General features: G+C 28.3%; 2 protein-coding genes across 2 annotated transcripts in view; both read left to right on the top strand.

Moving 5' to 3' along the window:
- Positions 1 to 2,735: 2,735 nt before the first annotated feature.
- LOC115033552 (ataxin-8) lies at positions 2,736 to 3,089 on the top strand (the record flags this gene model as incomplete). Its single annotated transcript, XM_029486318.1, has 1 exon — positions 2,736 to 3,089. A coding segment is annotated over one exon (354 nt), but the record flags the coding sequence as incomplete, so codon positions are not given.
- Positions 3,090 to 17,857: 14,768 nt separating this feature from the next.
- Positions 17,858 to 22,830, top strand: part of LOC100574734 (LHFPL tetraspan subfamily member 1 protein) — a 266,810-nt gene continuing 261,837 nt past the window's right edge. Inside the window, exon 1 of the mRNA XM_003245649.4 lies at positions 17,858 to 18,259. The gene's annotated coding sequence lies outside the window, so the exon portion shown is untranslated. The remainder of the gene's footprint in view (positions 18,260 to 22,830) is intronic.

The following is a 22,830-nucleotide window of genomic DNA, read 5'->3' as shown; positions in this document are numbered from 1 at the left end:
AATGATTTCCATTTTAAGACTATGATATCTAGTTTTAAACCTGTTTTTAGGAATTGTAGAGTTAGATAAACAAAAATCGGATTATCAATACCGAGTAGATCATTAAATAATAGAATTCGTGAAAATGGCCAGTCCATACAATGGATTATTTAGAATATTTAAGCATAATTTTAAGTGCTCCATAACTTAAATTACATTCGGTTAGCCGTCGACTGTGTACGATTGCTGCGAGTGTAGAGATTTCTATGAGCAAAACCTAGTTCATAATATTATCATAAGTATCACATAATTACATTAATTTATTTATAATACATAAGCATAACCTTAAGTGCTCGATAACTTAAATTACATTCGGTTAGCCGTCGACTGTGTACGATTGCCGTGAATGTAGGGACTTTCAAGAGCATACGATAATAGTCACAATCACAATAGTTAAAATACGGGTTCTTATTACGAGGCTCCAGGAAGGAGCGTTACAAACATAATATATTGTAAGCCTTGCGAATCAAAATACATATATTGTCGCCGTGATACCGACCGTCGAACACTACCCCGGAGAAACACAAACCAGATGCAGAGAATTATTACAAACACCGTCGCATAAGGTCAGTGATCAATTATTTATACATATATAACATGGACTGTCCGAATGACATTAGATAGGTATAATACAGTAGTAGGACGATTTTACGCATACTCCTTTCAAGAAAATACAAAAATCACAATTGTAAAACACACACACACACACACTCATATGTACACTTACTTATAGTCCCTCTTAAATCAACACCTGTACACAAACACATATCGAGTCGTCGAGGGATATTAGGTCGTATAACGGACCACTGAATAGTCGTCCCTATAAAGGAACCAGCTACCGGTACTACCAGCCGCGTCCCTTCGTTCATTGAAATAGGTCGTCAACCCCGCGTGTTTATTTTATACCACGTAATACCACGTATTTTCTTGCCATATTGTTGTTAACAATCATTACTTCTCCTAACTTCCGTTTCTTCCCTTTTAAAATCTTAATTTCTCCTACTACATTTGTTTGGATTAATTATAGTAATTTTTTTCTGTGTTCTTTATTTATAAAATTTCATGTCATTTCATAATAACACTTCTCAAAAAAAAAAAAATGATTATTTTTACGATTATCATTTTTTAAGTTATATGTATACTTTTTGACAACATGTATTTTTTTATATTTCTAAGCAGAATATTATTCCACCAATCTATAAAGATCAATTTTCGGACAAGTAGTTCATTAGTTATAACTTATAAGCATTCAAAGTTTATATAACCGGAGTAGTGGACAACATTTGGAGGGAACCCATGTAACTCCTCTCATCAAAGCATCAAGTTTTAATCTATAAGCTCGTGTAAAAAATATAAATCGGTGTCGTATTTGGTAAAAACCAGTAACCTAAAGAATAGAAATATTATTTATGTATATATACTAAATTTCACCTTCGACCTTAAAATACGTTCTACTTCGAACTTTCAATGCATGGTCAACTTTGTTTGGTACAAGTTTGTAATTTATATGCTATTAATAGGTACTATTATGAACGGGAAAACATTTCAGCATCAATAAATAAGAATAAATAGACAGAATATACATACACTATTTAAATAAACTATGACAATTTAATTATTTTAATTGAATCGAAATTACTTCTTCATGTAAATTTATGATTATGTCACAAACGACATTTAAAACAATAATGAAACTGACATACGTGCATGCAAGCAAGATTATACAACTTTGTATGTAAGTACCAACATAATATTGTTTTTTTCCAAAACTAATTTCTGATTACACTTTTCTATGAATGTACCTAACATTTTTTTTTATAAATTATTTAAAAAAATACTTATATAGGTATCATTGGTTTTGTGTATTTACTGAAAACATGTTTTATGTTTCAAGTTGTACACATATGTTCTACTAAAGCCGAATCCAAATAAGCACGAATACGTTTTTACGACTAATTAACCTAAAATTATATGTTCTAACAATAAAAACACAATTAATAGGTACCTACCATTGATGCTCAAGTATAATGCATAATTATCATATCACATTTTATTTTCATGTTATTTTTATTGACCCCGTGTAATCATATTTAATATTAATTCAAAAATAGCCATTTGTACAGAAAAGAGAGATTATTTTGTATATTATAGTGATGTTCATCCGTATGCACGGCCTAATCGTTCTGAAACTTTTCAAGCTGTAAATTTTATAATACAATTACTTTTTAATTAGATAATATTATAACAATGTATTATTAATAGGCCACTAAATGAGTATTTTAGACTGGATCGGTAGAATGACTGTTATGAATACAGATTTCAAAGTTATTTGATTGATCCAAATATCCAGTGACTATTGAGATTTGAGACAGTCAAGTCAGACCTCTCAATAAATCATCAACGACGAAATCAAAACAATATTACGTTAAGTGATGATGATCATATATTATTATTTTTTGTTATTAAAATTACTAAAATAATAACTAATATGTATAATAATAACGATATTTAAACACAAAATAAACATATCTCAGCAATATTACAAATATTGGCAGATAATTGTTACAATCTTGTTGACCAATGGGGTCACAATATTTCCAGAGCAATATGATTAAAATATTATTTTTAATATTGCTTCAACGTTTTTATTTGTCAGCCATGGGTCTTTGCCACAAAATTGCTGACCAATGTGGTAACAACAACAACAACAACAACAACAACAACAACAACAACAACAACAACAACAACAACAACAACAACAACAACAACAACAACAACAACAACAACAACAACAACAACAACAACAACAACAACAACAACAACAACAACAACAACAACAACAACAACAACAACAACAACAACAACAACAACAACAACAACAACAACAACAACAACAACAACAACAACAACAACAACAACAACAACAACAACAACAACAACAACAACAACAACAACAACAACAACAACAACAACAACAACAACAACAACAACAACAACAACAACAACAACAACAACAACAACAACAACAACAACAACAACAACAACAACAACAACAACAACAACAACAACAACAACAATATATTTGCAAAGAAACAACTACAGCTGTAATACTAAGTTATTTATTAATTAATTTACATACATTACGAACATTAACACGGATGAAGTACTAATAATAATATTTTATTATTAGAATATACAAAATATTAAATATAAATTAGAATAATAATATCATACTCGTATATACTTAACTATTACAACTGCTAATCTGAGAAATAATTACACACGAGTATGCATTGTATTAAGTTTATACAATAAAATGTATAATAATAAACTGAAAGACGTTATTATTATTGATCTTCTTAGATAATTTGATTAAGCTGCCTGTGAAATACTATCTACTAATTAAATAATTGTATATTCAATTTACTCTCGCTGTCCACGTCTTTGTAAAATTCATAATTTCTACTGCGGACATTTCCTTCAAAGACAATAGATAAATTACATTTTCTCTCAAATAATTCAGTCAATTAGACCTTAAAATTTAATTTTTGTCAATCATCATACGAAGTTAGGTATATAATTATTATTAATTATTATTTTAATAGAATATAATACATTTTATAACAAGCTCACACGATGAGGTACCGAAAAGAATATTCCAATATTTGGTGAACTTCCAAGTTGACATCCCGATACATATTAGTGGAAGACAGTCCATTCAGACGGACGTCGTCCATCGTTGACCTTCAATACGTCTCGAGTCGCCCTAATGTAGCCAATTATCTTTGATGTGATTACTCCGGTAGTGTAGCCGCCAGCCATTATAGTTAATAGTTGATAGATACTTAACTATATAGGGATAGCGTAGAGAGAATTCTAAATATCCCGTCGTAAAATTCACAGCAGCCAAATGTGTGTACCTCCCTTATCCAAATTTCAGGCAAATATTCGAGGAAAATATTTTGCGCAAGATGTTTCATCTGGGGCTTTTGATTAACTTGGAAACAGACTAGAGAAGTTTGATAAAATATTGCGGTGTCTTAGAAAACTATCTTCAAGATGAGTAATAAATAATGTAAGGCATGGTATGTAAATAGGTAATACTTATTCAATAATTACATTCTACAGTGTGTATTAGATCGTTTGAACTGGACTTGGGTCAGCAAGTGCTTTTTTTATGAATAAAGTTTGATAATTTAACCACCAACACCAGGTTCAGAAGACTATGTGTTTACGTCAGCTATTATTAACTATACGTCTATACTATGTTTCAAAAGAGAACATACCGCTTTTACGCATAACGACCGATGCCCTGTCCCGAGGCCAATTTCCCCCACTCTTGCTGAAAATGTGACACCGACCTTGCACGATAGTGGCCGTTCGAAGTTATCCGACAAGACGTGTACACTGATTTCAAATTGTTTACAATAATTATTTGTGATGTTTGACCGTCGGCGTATTGTGGCTCGATAATCAGGATTTTGTAATTTTTATGCATTTTAATTGATCTTATTAGCGTTAAGTTATTGTTTTTACAATGTCTGATTAAAAAATTGTCCTTTGTTAATATCACGGTTTAAGATATACAGATTACTCAACTCCGTATAGAAATTAGAAACTGGTCTCCAGAGTGATACCCACAGTTTATCACCAAAAAATTAACTGTTCACCATATGACGAAGTATATCTAGCGTTCTCAGTGTACCTACAAAATTATATAGATATCGAAATAAAAAAAAAATATATCTATCATGTAAATATATATTGTTTAACTACATTAATTTCTGAGTGCGCTCTTCGTGACCGGTGGTACTTTTTAGGAGATGCGTGCTGCCTCCCGGTATGTCCTATTTTGAAACAGAGTATAACTAACTAAAAGAGTGTAATTATAATTTATAATATTACGTATCAGTATGACCGGTTAATATTTCATAATCTGATGATTAATTTATAAAATGTATTTATTAAGTAAGTTTATAAAATAATGAATTAGCTTATAAAACAACTCTATAAGTATATTATTTATTGCTAACGGGTTAAGAAATTTTTTTATATGAAGGTCGGATCCAAGCAAAGAAATTATTGATTTTATTTTTATTTTTTGTTTTTCAGAAAATATTATCTGAAACTCAACAAAGATATTTCATATAAACACGTCATATTTCAATAAAACCTTGGTTGGTTTTGGAAAAACCTAGACTAGGATTATTTGAGGTTAGTCAATAATTTTTCAAATTTGAGACGTCCTTTCCAGTGAACCAAAGATTTCAGTAAAATCTTTGTTTTTTTAAAACATAGACCTAAAATAAATAAAGAATTATTACTAATAAGTAACTACTAATAACCGATAATTAAATTACTAACTTCTTGAGCTAATAATTCTTGAAAAAAAAACCAATAATATTTAATAATTGAACCAAATATAGTTATGTGTGGTCATAGTCATAGACGGAATTGTAATTTGGTCTATACATACAATTATACAGTCTGGCATATTAATTACAATTAACCGCAAGAATTCAAACATCAGCGTGTATCGATGCGTAAATTGTAAGTTTATCAAACATAGCAGTATTATTCCCTTAAATCTAATCTATAATTTCAAATACTTAGTTCCGTTGATATATAAATTAAGTGCATCTCTTGTCAGCTCAATGTTGAGATCTAGTCATATTATGCATAATATGTTATCATTAGTTGTTCGATTAAAAGACATTTTTTAAAAATATTTATTCATATAAAAAAATATGAAAAAATTATTCAAAAAAATAGCAAACAAATATCGATTAATTGAAATAAATTATATGGCATAAAAATGCAAAAAAAAATGATTTATTTTATATTGTAGGTAGGTAGGTAATGAATTATGATGCTACGTAATTATTATACTCCGAAGTTCCAGCATCGAATTCTCTAAAAGAAGAAACGTCACCGAATCAAGTTCGATACATTATGGATTAGACGTAGGTATAGCTTAATAAATAATAGGTACCTATAGGTAAAATATTATATCAGAACTTTTAACCACCACGAAATGTATTCGTTTCTTAGAAATTCAAGCTTAATGATCAGGGTTTTTAAATTATTTGAATCGAATAAACTCTTTTATACTTTATTTACTCCCTATTATATTCTAGCTTTAAATTTGATATACTTTATACTCGAAATGGAATGGTTTTTTTTTTGTTTTTCAAAACAAATTGTGTGTATACATAACTTTTGGGCTGCACGTGATTTAATTTAACACAAAGCTCCACACTTATTTTAAATACAATAATATTAGGTTCCGATTGAATCGACTATAATTATAGGTCACATTAATCGTGCGTATACGACGTTCCAACTGATCTACGACCTTAAGATGTTTTTATAAGTAACAATTTTTGTAGAACAAATAATAACATTGTGGTGGTGATCAAAAAGAAAATGTTCATACAATTATTGTCAAATAAAACAATGGTCTACATACTCGTCGGTTCTAGATTGATGTAATAACGTTCAATGTGTAATCGATCACGGCCATGGAATTATTATGAATAAAATAAATTATGGCGGCGTTCAATATTTCTGTATGACACAAAAGCTGTCCGGAAATATAAATTCGTGACTTATAGTTTTTCTCGTAATGGGTTTTTAGCGACTTTTTCCGAGCACGTCGACGTTACCGTGGTCGGAAAAATACCGTAAACGTTTCGCCCATAAATCGCGAGCTCCTAAACACAATATGTCGACAGTGGTAGTGTACCGGTGGTACAGCCTCTCGATTGCACACGTACACCTCGTTGGCCGTTTATAGTTTTTAGTCATCTGTCATAGTGCGTATAATTCATTGTTTGGGATTTATATTATTATTTTATTTCGATTGTATACGCGAAATCATTGTTCAACGACACGCAATTGTTGCAATCGTATCGTGTATATTTTCTACAGGTGTGAGTTTGTATTATAGAGCGTGGTTTAATATTGAATATTATACGAGATTCTAGTCAGTGGTATTATACACAAAACGATGAGCAAAACAAATTAGTTAATGTTATTGGAAAATTAATTTGATATTTATTAAGAATATAATTTTCTATGAATTCTAACTATACTATTTTAAATTAAAATTATTTCTAGTCACTAGGTATATCAGGACTGCTAGCATGAATTAAAATATTAATTTACTCTAAAATAATGGTTGCTTAATTTTGATTTTTAAAATGTTTTGTGAAATTAAATATCCATTTTAAAATTGATCATAATATGTGTTCAATTTCCAATAGTTTAATGTAATACAAAGTTTTATACGGTATAGTAATGGTACAATACGGTATTATACAACAATAACAACAAAAAACTGTAGTATTTTAACATCATTATGTATTAATAATATAATATGTACTAGCATTTACAAGTACGCATATCGTATTATCATCTATACAGTCCATAATGTTGTTGTTCATTTTGAGGTTGACGAAATGAAACAAATTAATATAGTTATGTGGAAAAAAATAACAAATTATAAATTAATAATATAAAGTATAGGTACGATATAATATGACAATACTGGTTATACAATTATTTATTCTTTTTTTTTTTCAATTTTGTACTGTACTTGGTTTAATAAAAATTATACCTATATTTCACCACATTTTATATAATAATAATATATTATACGGAATATTCAATAATAAAGTTTATATAATACTTTTTATTATTTTACTTTTGATTCCATTATTAGCTATAACTATTTTTGATGTTATAAAACTCACAAAATTATAATTTTTATACGCACATTTATTTGCCATAAATCAATTATTATGCTTCATTGGATTTTATTTTTAATTAATAGTACCTATGTAGCCATTGAACTGATGATAATTTAAATAAAATATTTTTAAATTAAAAATTATCTTTACGGTTTTGCATTTTTTTTTTTATAATTATCTTCATCGATATTTTATAACTTCAAAATAAAAAATAAAATAAATATTACGTTGAACTTTGGTCAAAGCGTGGACACAATGTTAGAACAAAACCATTCAGAAATGTATCGCGTTTATGAATATTTTCTACTACCTCATTTAGTGCATTTAGTGTACCATCTACTATATCCGATGGCCGATTTAAGTACCTACTAAGTAGGTACCTATACTGGATTTATGCAGAATAATAATTAGTTCATATGATTGGTTGGTTATCGATTATATGGCATGCAAAAATAATTTTGATTATGGTGTATGATAAATGTACATTCAATTTGAATGTCGTGTTGTATACCAACTGTTTACGTTTGTTACCTTAATTACTACTTTTATGACGTATATTTTTCACTGTTACAATTTGTAACCATATATTTGTTTAACGTGTTTAAAATATATATTATGTATCTATACAGATTATTAACATTAATTAAATACATTGATAGTTATACATTTTATAGTAAACAACAAATTTTAATTAATCAACTTATTTATTTATTAACTTGATTTGTAAGTAATTGTTTTGTGTCATATTAATGCAGCACACGGCTTTGTGTGAATAAACAATAAAATTAAATATTTAAATAGAACTATTGTTGAGTATTATAGTTTGAGATAATATTTTCCCAAAAACCAAATTTCTTCTGATATCAATTATTAATTTTTTTCTAAAAGAAAATTTGGTTGTAGCTATTATACTATTTTTACTTTCCGATTTAGGATGTTGCCATGATTGTAATTATTAAATGCACGGAAAAGAAAATCAAGAGAAAATGCAATCCCTAATACTATTATTATTATAATATACCTAAGGCTAAACACAATTTGGGGTAAATTATGGCAAATGATGAAACGCGTCATATTGAAGTCAACACTGTCGTTTGGAAACGTGTAAAATGATGACATAATTAATTCTTTCAAACCTATTCGACTCAACACAAACCATCTAGAATCTAACACGTGTTGGATACAAAGCTACAAAAAATATCATCTATTTTTAGTATTTATATAATTTTAACTACATGGATGGAATCGGCAATGGCAATGTTTTTACCGTCAAATAATGAAAGACTATAATATAAATTATGAAGTCTAAAATTAACGTTTGATTTCCCACTGTTTGTTGGTTTTACGTTTGTTTTAAGAATACAATTTTGGTCATAAACAGTCTTACTCGACATCTTGTTTTGTGATCTTGATAATGGTTTTAACATTTAATTCAATTACACCTAACATTAAATATTCATAAAACTAAGTCTAGATATGGTTGGTGATTACTAATTATACAATATTATTTTATAGTTCACTATACGATAACATAATATTTAGTTTCTTACTTTACATTAAATGTACAAACCGTTTAAAACACAAAGTGTATGAATTAAATATTTAAAGTTAAATTTGAAACGTAGGTAAGAAATTACATTTAAAACAAGTTCTTTTAATTACAATTATTGTTATTAAACTCTACAGATAGTAAATTGTTTTATAATTATGTTATTATAAAATACCTTTATAAAACAGTGGAAATAAATATAAATTATATCTAATGATTACTACCCTGAATTTTAAAATGTTTTTTACTGATACTAAAATCGTAGTTTAGACGAATAAATCCTTTCATACAAACTAAATCTTATATATTATTGAATCCAATATTTATTTTCTTTTTTAAAATTACAATTTAAGTTTTTCTGATTATTAGTCATCAAAATTTAGTGATAGAATATACCTGTTACATATTTTATTGTCATTATACACAAATATAGCCATTTTTATAATTATTATAAATAAGTAGTAAATTAATTATATTATATATCTAATAGAAATAGTGATTAAAATTTGTGTATTTTCTCTTTATTATTTAAGTATATTATGATAAATTATTAAATTAACTTTTTTTATTTTAAACAAACATAATGGGAGCGTCCAGATTTGAGCCAATGAAAGATAGGCTTGTTATCTACTTGTATACATTCATGACATGTCTTATTTGGACAAAAAGTTTATTGAAAGTATATTACATAATATTATACTTCGATGGCGTTTGATTGGAGGTAGCTTGAATTCAGTTTGAAGTGCTTTGTTCAGTATGTATCATGGAGTGTTTTAAATTATTCTTAATATTTTTGATTAGAACACTTGGACTATAGGGGAAGGCGGGGCAGTACCGTAGGATTAAGCTTCTATGGTTTCACCATTAAATCATGTAATTTTTTACAAAATGTAACTTTTTAAGTTTTTAAATATATACTCGACAACTACTGTACAACAGAGCGGTTGACTAACATTGACACACATCATTGTAAAACCAGTACATTCTTTCGCTCTGCTCAGAATCTAAAATATATTTTTTTATATTTGAAATGAGTGCATATTTATACTGAGTACGCCAGGAACGTTGTGGGTGGACCGCGCGCTGCAGACGCCGACAGCTGTCCCCGGTTCCAGTTCCGACTGCAACGCAACGTTCCTGGCGGAAGACCACCGCCTCCTGTCCACGTCGGCGTCGCGTCCGGCCAGGACTTGGCAGTCCGCTAGCCACCGCAGGACTTCCGACGTTGACGGCGGCGTCTTTAGGACCGCGGACGGATCGACGATGACGTTGTCCGCTGACAGTACCAGCGGCCGGTTGAACGACGCGTCGACGATCTGGCACCAGACAAAATGGTTTGTACGCCGCATGTTTTGTTGCGGCGTCTGCCGTCTGATGACGTGTCCACGCGTCCATCTGTCGGCCGACGTCTCTACGGAGATGCACTGCTGACACGTCTGTCAGTTTTCACAGATTTTCGAGACGTTTCGAACGTCAGCAGCAGCTGATCTGACATCCAGCCGTCTGCAGACTGGCTAAATGTATAACCAAATGTATGATGTATAAAATATATTGCTGTAAATTGTTAGAAATATTTTTTTGTATGTAGCGATTCTGAGCGGAGACTGTGTTAGCCTAGGCCTAGGTCAGTGGCGCCTAACACGTATGGCTACTGGGTCCACACTTGTTGTAAAACCGTAAGTAATTCCTGAGGTATAATTATACTATTTTGCCCCAACAAGACTAATAAAATAAATCGAGCTTTATAAAAAACTTTAAGTATAGATAAATGAATGTATCCAAATTAGAAATGAAAATTACACGTCTTAATAAGGTATTGAATAATAATAAAAACATTTTATTACTATTTTTTATTTGTTAAATATTTGCAATTATTTTAATAATTTATTATTAAACACTTCAAATAATATTTTTCCAATATGTGATATCAAAACACGCGCATTATCATATTCAATAAATAAACAAACAAAAAGTTTCAAATCAGTGTGTTCAGTTTTTTTCCATGATATCAATTATTGAAAAAATCCTGATTATACGGTTTTGACCCACATACGGTAATACCCCACTTTCCCCTATATATATATTATGTCGTTTGACATAATAACCCCAAACGACCACAACTGTTTATAATAATGGAGGATGAAAAATGTGTCTGTACAAGAGTAGATAGAATTTTTAGCTTAGATTATAAGCCTTTGAGAGGTTTGTCGATTTTTATAATATTTTAAAAAATTTAGGTCCGATATACGTGAAAATTTGTTTTTACTATTTTCATGTAATGAGTAGCAGTAACACTGATGGTTCTTTTTATCCATGTGACGTTAGATAATTAGATATGTTTCAAGATGATTTTTTACTGGGTCTCGTGTCCATAGTTTGCGTATAGAAAACACGCGATGCGAATAAGAATCCCTGTAATTTCTAGGAATAGAGAGCATTTTTACTTTAGAGAAGTTTTCCGATTAATATATTCATTGTCTTACCTCCGGTGTGTCAATTTATATGATGTTTTGTGTCGTTTAAGCTCGATCAAGGACAAGGTGAGAATTCGTTTTTATTTTTTTCAGGTGTGGAGTGAGCAACGTTGGCCGTCTGTTTCGTTAGATTGTTAGATATATTTGGAGATTCTTTACTCGTGTTCATAATTTTGCGTAGAAGATATGCGACGTGAATGTAGAATGCTTTACGTGCGGACGACCGCGACTACTATAAACGACGAGCGTAGACTGATGATCAGTCTTTGTCACCAGTACCAGAAGTCTAGAACACATATTTTCATAAATCATTAGTACAATTATATTATGCATTCTATTAAAATTATTAAAATTAGTAATTGACACATTTTAAATATACATTTTATAATAATAAACAAAAACAATAACAATAATATTTCAAATACTCTTGGGTTTTAAGTACATTGTAGCGAGTATATTTTGTATATTATTTACGTTTGATACTAAAAAAAATGGAAAAACTAAACTGTTAGGTACATATCTATAGCCTACCATAAAATATTACGGTATACATAATAATAATTTTGAAATAAATCAAATGTATAAATTATCACAATGTATATTATTATTATAATACAATTTTCTTTTTGATATTTTAGTATAGATAATAATTAATGAATTTATAATTTCTGACCGAGAAATTAAAAATATGCAGTATTAAATAATAAAGCACATTAATAAAAAAATAATTAAGTGGTTTTAGTGAAATTAGAAACCAAGGAGAGGCCGAAAGGGTGATTGACTTGTACACCTATCGCGGAGAAACTCAGTCTTCCAGTTATTAATATAAAATATAAATTACACAAATAAATCAGAATAAATTCGTAGTGAAATTAAAGATTTTGAAGATTTTATGAGACCTCTATGATATAACCACAATTTCTGTAGTTATAAATTCTGACTACACTTGGTGTACTTTGTATTCAAAAGATAAATTCATCTGTACAATGGTAATATTTATCTAGACTTGTGGTTGTTGAATTTATTGTATAATATTGGATTGCTGAATATTCTAGAAAATTAAAAAATAATTTTTCACGCTTTAACTTGTATACCTGGATATTTTTGTTATATTATTACATTCTGGGTACATTCACTATTATAACTGTTTTTAATATAGGTTTCTTCATATTATTATTTGAATTATTGAGTTAATTATAATAATTACAGACACATATAGAATTTCAAGTATTTTGGTTTTTTAACAGAGGTACAATTTGTTTATTTTATATAATTGAAATTTAATTTAATAACTACATGTTTTCCGATATTTGGGACACAAGAAATTAACAGAAAAAAATGCAAAACCACATTGGAAACAGTTACAAAGTAATAATAAAAAGTCTTAATAAAAACTGTGCTCAGCTGCTCAGGTATTGCAGTATTATTACTTTACCAAAAGCGATCCATTAAAATAAAAATGTCCACTTTCCAAATCGTCATAATGGTTTGTGAAATTAATGAGCTTCCTCTCAACTCAATTATCGTAAAATTATCTATTGTGTCACTGAGTTCAGTGGCATGGACGCCTATCGAAAACGGTAAATATTGTATTGTAGTCATTTTACAGTGTCTTAAGAATTCCAAGCTTAAGCTATGGTTACACCCCCAAGGACAATCCTGTTCGAAATTATTACAGTACGACATTTTTTTTTTAAATATATTAAAATAGAACATTTAAAAAAAAATTATATTTTTACAATTAATTCTATATCGATTAAATGTTTTAAATATTTTAGTTATTTAATGACACCATACATTTTAAATTTTTTATTCCAAAGCAAGGTATTTTTCTGAGCACCTAAATATACAAATTTAAATCTTAACGAGTAGTACTTATTTATAAGTACCTACCTCTTTAAAGTTTATATGAGATGAATAGTTTATAGTATATAAAATTAACAATTTTGTGGGGTATCACTTCATTCCATTTGATTAAACTTTTTTAAAACCTTATATCTGTAGTACATTTATAGTTATAATTAAAACTCGTTTAACATTTTATTTATATCTACACATTTTTACTTTTGTTTAGTAATTACTGATGGCTTAAAATTAAGTAAAAAAATATTTTCTTAAATGATATTAAATGAATGAATGTAGACTGTTTATTATCCTAGTATCAAATAATATTAACATCTATATTTTTAATTTTTATTATTTAAGTAGCATTTAAGTATGTTTCTACATTGTTTCAATCAGTGGCGTATCTACGGGGTCATATTCCTCTCCACTCTCGGAGACCAAATTGTTGCACAATACAACATTTATATATATAAATATTACCTAGTTAATAAAATGTGTATTATTATTATATTTAACATTCACTATAAAAAAATAAATTCAATAACAAATAATATCGATTTAGTTAAATTTTAGTAATTATTTAATTAAAGGAGTAAAATAAATTAATAAATTAATTTAGATGGAATGAACCCAATGGCTAATACATTGTTTTACAGCTATTAAATTTGTAGGACCGAAGTCTATTTAATGAGAACACTCAATAATAACATCATAATTTTTATAATAATAATATAAATGATATATATATATTATTAAATCTATTATTAAACTATTATTTAACTATTTTATTATTATAATAATTTATAGCACCCATAAGGAAGCCATTTGAAATAGTCATAAAATATAACTGTTTTAAACGAATTTTATGTTATGTGAATTAGTCACATATTTTTACATAATAATATTTGGTTATAGAAATATAATTAATTTAATCACAGGCATTACATTTTAAATACCTACTTACTTTCACTGAATAAACATAATAAGACTTACAAATTATAATTTTCGAGGATAAATAAGTATTAGAAATGTAATTATGGTTATCAAGTTAGGATACTATTGAAAATTAGTATTATCTTTCTAAAATCAAGACAGTTTTAGTAATAACTCCGTTTATTAAAATGTTAAACTTAAATTTCAATTCCTTGGAAAAATATGTAGACATATTTTTAAGTACAAGAACATCGTATAAATAACTGTTTGATTTGAGCTACAATACGAAGGTGAAAAATTTTTAATTCTCTAGAATTAGTTAATTATAACCTATTAAAGCTTAACTCAGTGAATTTCTGATACATTTAATTTCTAATAAATGTAACTTATAATTTTAACATAATATTATAATACAATTATTAAGTATAATAATTAGCTGAGTTCACTTAACGGTTTAATTTACTTTACTTAAAAGTAAATGATTTTTTTCTGTTAAAAGCGTTTTTCAATAATTTGTCAGTCTTTATATAGCATTAATTACATTATTAATATCATCTTTACCTATAACTAATTATTATCATCACTAATATCACATATTGGCTATTACCTAATATCATCATAATATTACACATTAAACGTTTTCAAATTGTCTAGAAATTATTTTTTTTAATAATTTATAAGAGCCGTGATTAGAATTTTGATCGACATTTCTAGGCAAAAATAAAATTTAATACATAATAATATACGATAGTGCGTATAATAAATTCAATTTAATCCACTGCTCTTATTGATCACGCCTTACTTACCGTCACTCACAAACCTCGTTGATTAATTATTTTAAGACACCTAAGTAATTTTTAATACCGAAATAAAGTTTCGCGAACAAAATTAAAAAAATACATTTTACTATTGAGAATCTGAATACGACAGCTATTACCGCGACACGAGCACACGACTAGAATAAATATTATTTATTTCATTGCTTTAAAGAAATAGAATTCATAAAAACATTTTTGGAATTTATTTATGAATTCTTGAAAGTTATAAATTGTGTCAGATCGTGGTGATATGTGGTACTTGTGTGATTTAACAGTTGTATAAAAATGTGATAAGTGTTATCAACATTAAATAATTTATGTATCCGTCCCCTACCACAAGTATCTCTCCGGGCTGCAACATGATTTATACACTATTTGGACATTTTGGGTAACATTATTTTTTACACTGATAAACACATATATTATTATGAATGATATTTTTATTTTAAAAGTTTATTCTGTTGCACTATATTTTATGTTATGTCAAATAATATGTATAACTTAGATGTGCACATCTAAGTTACACTATCTTCATGTAATTGTATTATGTTAATAGCTTTAAAGCTTATTTACACAAGCAGGGCAACTTTATTCTATTCTTTGATAAATTATCTTTACCGTCTCTTGGGTAACACACAACATCTTGTTTATTTTGTCCAGTTAACCTTCATAGCTTATAATTATTTCACAATTTTCTTTTTATATCATGGGTCATTTTTCCCCCAACTGTATCTTTCTCATATAATATCGTTGAGTATAAATATACCTAATTATAATATATATATATATATATATATATATAACATGATTAAGTTTTCATTTTATTTTCATGACATTAATTATGATCGCTCAATAAATTCTCGTCATAAGTTAATTTAAAACAGTACAAAATTATAGGTACTAAATTACTCAAACAATTATTATTATTATATATTTATTGATGATTGTTTACAAATTACATTTTTTAAAGGGATAATATATTTTTGAAATCGTGTATAATTATAGGTAGTTGACCAATCATTAATTTTAAATCATGAATTTCAATCATTATAACTATTGGTAGGTACTATAATATTTAGTATTGATAAAATAGTTATTTATATATCGAAATAATAATATGTTCCTATATTTCAGTGGCCTGAAGATTTACTATATACCATGTAAATCTGGAAAACTTTTTTTTGTAAATCCCCGAAGACGGACACATTTGAGGGGAATACTGAAATATATGAAGAGTGTTAGCCACTTTATATGAGCTAACATAATATATTTATTCAAAAATTGATTTGGATCCCATTCAAAACGAGGAAATATTGGTTTTATTTACTATGTAGAATTTCTTGGAAAATACTTTTTAGGTAGTAAAAATCCTTCATAAAATGCATGTTGTATCTACATAAAATGGTTAGAAATTGATGATAAACTGAACTGTAGTTTATGACATTGCCATATTGTTTTACTCTGAGGAAAAGTCAAAAAACTCATCTTAAATTTTTTGTTTTTACATTTCGTTCACTGATTATTTATTTATTCTTAAAAACTGTTTTGATGACTTATGTCATAGATCCTTTAAATTAATGCATAGGTATGTTAGTATCATGTTATAATAAACTAAGTAAATTATATTTATCTTTAAAATTAAAATTTATCTCTAACGTGCTAAAAATGTGATACAGCGATGATAGATCGTGGTGGAATAATATTGTTTATAGATTTTTTAATTTAACATCATTGTAGTCAAACCAAAAATTGGTGCCTATTCAAGAGCGCCCTTTAGAGGTTTCAAGGGGGTGCAAAGTTGGTGCTTAGTTTTTTATTAATGATATTATCACATTATTCGTGTGTTACTAATGAAGTCCGTTAATCAGTACGTCGGCCAAAATTCGGATGGAATATTGCATTAGGATACTGTTCTATAACTCTGACGATATAGAAAACAAACGTTACCATCAAACGTTACGGTACCGTAGATTTTATGGTACAAAAAAGACAGTAAAATACGGAAAAAAACGTATCGGCGCCCTGCAAATATATAATATTGTAGCCGGTATTATAATATTATGATGTCTAGGTATCGAATACCGTGAGTGCGCTGATACCTGCAGCAGTTACCTGGTATGCATAACATGTCGACAACAGTAATTTTTACGCGATTCGCGCGACGAGGACGAAGCCGTCGTTTACTGGATGCGGGGGGGTCGTGTCTCGTCGTCAAACTTTCTTCGAGACGTTTTTTTTTTCTTCCACCTAAGTGTCAACTCCGCGAAGAGGACGACGGAAACGAGACGTTAGGCCTGTATGACGGTGGTAGACGCTTTGTGCGGCGGCGACGACGAATACTATAATAATATACGAACGCCGCTCCGTATCAGCCGCCGCTGGACGATGGGGAGGATAGGGGAGGGGGCGGGGGCGGGGGCGGACTTCGGCGTCATCGACAGTAAGCCAAGCAACGCGCAGCGCGACGCACGTACTTGGTGTCACGCGGTCCAAGTCCTTATTATTTTCTCCGCGCACATGATACGAGTTTATTTCGTCTCGATTGATATTATTGTAAATTTGTCGTCCGGGTCGGCAATACGGAAATTTTTTTTCACCCTATTATTTTCGTCGTACAGCAGGACAGCTGCTGCCGCTGCGTCGGTATTATAATATTATTATTGTTGCAGGATGATATAGTGACGAACGGAAAATCAAATTAAATTATATCGCGATCGTGTGTGTGCATGTGTATGTGTATGTGTGCGTGTATAGCTAGGTGTTCGTGCGCGTGTTCCCTTGGTTCTTCTTCTTCGTCTGTTTAAAATTAAATTGAATTAGTTACATAGATTTCGGGCGGAATTCACAAACGTAAGTCGTCCATGATATTATTATTTTGATTATGTATATTATAATAATTTGTAGTGTGTAATTTTCTCTATTAGATATTTGTTATATTATTATGAATTATGAGTTTATTTTCGATTTTATGGATCGTATGACACGTCCAATTTTCATTTAATGCATTATCTTTTGAGGATCAAATTATTATTACAATATTATATTATATAATGTTATGTAAAACGAATTTGATTTTGATTTTTTTTGTTTCAAAATAATGGAATTAAATTATTATTATTCTCGTACAAAGTATTATTTATATGGTAATTCCCTTTATTGGACATAAAATATACATTCGGGAAATGTGATATAATTGAAAAACTTTAATTTCAAACCATGTATAAGAAATTTGATATTTGTCAATTTAGTATATTTTGTTCGACAACATGATTACATATTTTTAGTTTTAATAATAAGACAATTATAATGCTTTAGTCTGTAATTTTTGATTATTTAACTATAGTTCTATGCTGCAATGTTTTATGTTATACCTAAAATGTGTAAAATGTGTTTACTTTGTTTATCCGATACGAATGATTAAAAAAAAAACAACTGTCCTAAAGACATTAGGAATAATACGGTTAACTTTCTTTTACAATTATAATATGTATGAGTAGCATTTGAAAATATCTTAAGGGAGTTTTTACGTATACCATTGGGAACAATAACATTGTTTACTGTGATATTATTTAAGTACTATTTTTGCATAAACGTCAATTTTGACTAGATCTCTGACTATAAGGAGAGTAAAAACATTTTCAAAATGTTATTTTAATTGTGGTGGATTCTAAAGAGAACGTTATACAAACACGATAAACCATAGATAAAAATTGTATGAATACATTTTTTATGAAAGGTTGTTTTCAGATAAACTCTGACCAATATAATTGTACAATTTGAAATCGTTAGGTACTGTTGTTCGATAGAAAGTATTCAGTTTTCAAGTCAAATAATGGAAAAGGAGATCGAATTGATCCAAATTATCTTTCAAGCATCATAAAATGAACTAATCATATCATCCATTTAAAAACTGTACTAGGTAAAGTATAATATACACTATATTGTTGGTGTAGTATGACATACCTACATACAAACGCTCAAAGTTCATGCACAATCATTTTTTTTAAACTTTTGAACGTGATTTAATTTTTTTAATTTTTAGATAATTAAATGATTCATATCATTAAATATTACAATTTGAAAGAAACAGGTTTCGTGTATAGTTAAGCATTCTGAAAATTATCTGATATAATTTAAACATTTATTAAAAATTTGATTTTTACATTAAAATTTTAGAGTGCAGGTACAAACAAATTGTGGTTAAACTGCAGATATTTGGTTCAGTCAGCTTACGCAATATAAATATATATATATATACATTTTTCAAATTCAAATTTTCTATAATATCAACTATAATATTATAATTTAATGTAATTCTAGTGATGAGCAAGGGAGGAATGCACAATATATGAACACAGTTTCTGTAGCTAAGCAAAAATTACATTAACAAATTCAAAACGTACAGATTTATAATAACGGTCCTACAAAAAAAACAAACTAATATAATTAATAACGCATGATAAAAATATATACTAATATATACGACTGCATACTACGGTATGCTATAATACATCGTCAAAGTAATAAATTTAGAAGATTTAATTAACTTAATGACGGTAAAAACGAACTTGATTTTTTGGAGATTAATTATTGCCTATTGGGACCCGATGTCCAGTCCCCAAAAACGGTCTGATGAAAATGTGTTCAAAATCAACAATGGTATTGGTAACTATGGAAACAAATGTCTGGACGGTAATAACGGATAGACACATCGCGGGAATTTATACGTATAGGTAATATTATAATGTATTCTGTATTTATGTACGTATTATGTATATACAGATACAGAAATCCAGAACTCAAGTTATATATTTATATGTGCTTTTATTATGAAAATTCGTTGCTTACAATATCATACAAAATGTTATTAAACACAGAATACGATATACATAATATATAGGGTACTGGATGAATGGATGATACGTAATTGTAACACTTTCCTTTCATTGTTTAATGGGTAGGTACGTTTGTTATAATATTGTGTCTAGTGAAGTAGTGAACAATATTTTCATATATTCGTACTGTTTTAAACATTTAATTGGTAGCAATTATAATTAGGTAGGTATAAATAAAACAATACATATTTATATAATTATTTGTGCAACGCTTCTAAAATAAAAACATGAAACTTTTGATTTTTAAATTTTAAATTCGTGTATACTAATACTATTGAACTTATAAATTATTATTCAAAATTGTTTTTTCTAAAACTAATGATGGATTCTATATTATGCATTGCCGAATAAATACATTTTAGTTGATCAGTAACAATTTTTATATCACTAAGAACTTCGGAACTTCGGAACTTCGGAAATAAAACAGTCGCAAGACAACATTTTATTCCTTTTCCGTTATAGATATTTAAATACCTAGTTTTAAATATTATCTAAATCAGTACAATATATTTGATCGAAAAATGTTATACATATTATATATTTATTTACAGATATGAATATGTGCTTAAGTTTAAATTCGTAGGTGCAATATGGTGCATGCATGTGTAACGAATATGTATTATAAGTATTTAATCTCTTGAATAAAAAAAAAATAGACAGAAATTCCTGTATTAAGCACTCATCTCGATTCTCATCCCGTTGTGAAATATAATAATATGTAAAGGTGAAGTGTTATTTTCAGTTTTAAAATACGTATAATGATATTCCGAGAAGAGTTTAATTATCCAAAAAAAAGTTGCTAAGTGGTTTTATAAATTGATTTAATATATATTGTTCATATAAATATGATATTTTGAGTACCTAACGCTGCAATAAAATATTGTGAACAGAAAATTGTAGCTTTACTATAATAATTCTATATAAATCAAAACACTTATTTTTTTATACATTTAAGTGTGTTGTGTGTAATAAATATTTTTTTTAGACAAATGGATAAGAAACTAAATATAATACGATATGTCACACTTATGTTTTAGTGCTTGCGAAAAAAATATTATAATTTAGTACAACCCATAACAAAGAATATAAAGATTAAATGACATTTCAAAAGTACTGTGAATTTCACAATTTTCCGATTTTTTTCAAAACGACTCACATTTCAAGCGACAAAGAAAACTATAGGTGTTGTAAAAAATAAAACATTTCGTTTTTTTATTACTAGCTAGTTAGAAAAAATATAAATTTGTCTAATTTATACAACGTGTCTACTATAGCTGAATATAAAACTATAATTTTTTGATTTATAAATTCTAAAGTCATAGATGACAGAGTGCATTTAATACATATTATTCATGACGCGCTAGCAATTTTAATATGAATGAGAACCAATTTATTGTTATTTTTATTTAAATAAAATTTAGAGGGAATACGAATTTCATATAAATATGTCATCTAATCAACAAATATAGGTTGGTGCATTTAGTTTGACAATCTCAAAACGCGAGTTTACCAGAACAGCATATAATATTATTATGAGTAAATACTAAATATAGGTATGTGTAAAGTCGGATTTTATCTTTACGACAGACTTACATTCACTGTGACCTGATGTCGATGCGTATATTGATAATGTCGTTCGAGAGAAGATAGATGTTTTTCCTCTTTTTATCCTCTCCTCTTTACCTTAATACATGTAAGTATGTAGAGCTCCGGTTTTAGGACTCTCTCGTGTCAATGGTGAATGAATAATGTATGGCGGCTGCTGTCCCGGGTCTCCAGCGCTAAAATTATGTACGAAGTAAAATAACGTGCTTTAATGGAGATAACACGAGGGGGTGTGGTGAGACGAGGTGTAGAGTAGAGACTGACAAAAAACGCAGATCCGTGTTCCCTAAACCGGAAAACTTTATTAGATGGAAAAATATACTCGTCAAAAAAGGCCGTGTAGTTAGTGAAAATGGTTGGAATAATAACATTTTTGTGGTTATTTATGCAACTGAAAGTGTAAAATACAAATTATTTAAATTATTGGGTTTCGAACGCGTAATACGTTTACTAAACGTTATTATTCAAATCGATGTACTTATATAATGTTATTCTTGCATACATTTATGAACACGTATTAGTGTATCACAATAATTCAATGAATTAAGGTAATTGAAATATTATTTTAGTAGGTAGGTAAGTACAAAATACATGTTTTTTAAAATGTATGATTGTGATATTTTTCCACACTATTCATAATACATAAATTTGGATTTCTTAATAATTTACAGGACTTTTAGCAGCAAAACGTGGATGATCATCAGAATATTTTGTGATGAATGATGATGTATGTTTTAATACATTTGTTAGATTTGTTTCTTTCGAATTTTTACGTGTAACAAAATGTATTTGAACAACAAGTTTGTAAAATTATTACAAATAGGTATAACATAAGGCGCGTCTTTCAAATGAATGTATTCGATATTATGAGTGTCGATAACGTGATAAACATTTTTCATTATAATATGCAAGATACATTAT

Source organism: Acyrthosiphon pisum, chromosome A1, assembly GCF_005508785.2.
Source record: "Acyrthosiphon pisum isolate AL4f chromosome A1, pea_aphid_22Mar2018_4r6ur, whole genome shotgun sequence".
In the NCBI taxonomy this organism is placed as follows: Eukaryota; Metazoa; Arthropoda; class Insecta; order Hemiptera; family Aphididae; genus Acyrthosiphon; species Acyrthosiphon pisum.
Note: the sequence above shows the minus strand (reverse complement) of the source record. Positions and strands in the feature narration are given on the sequence as shown.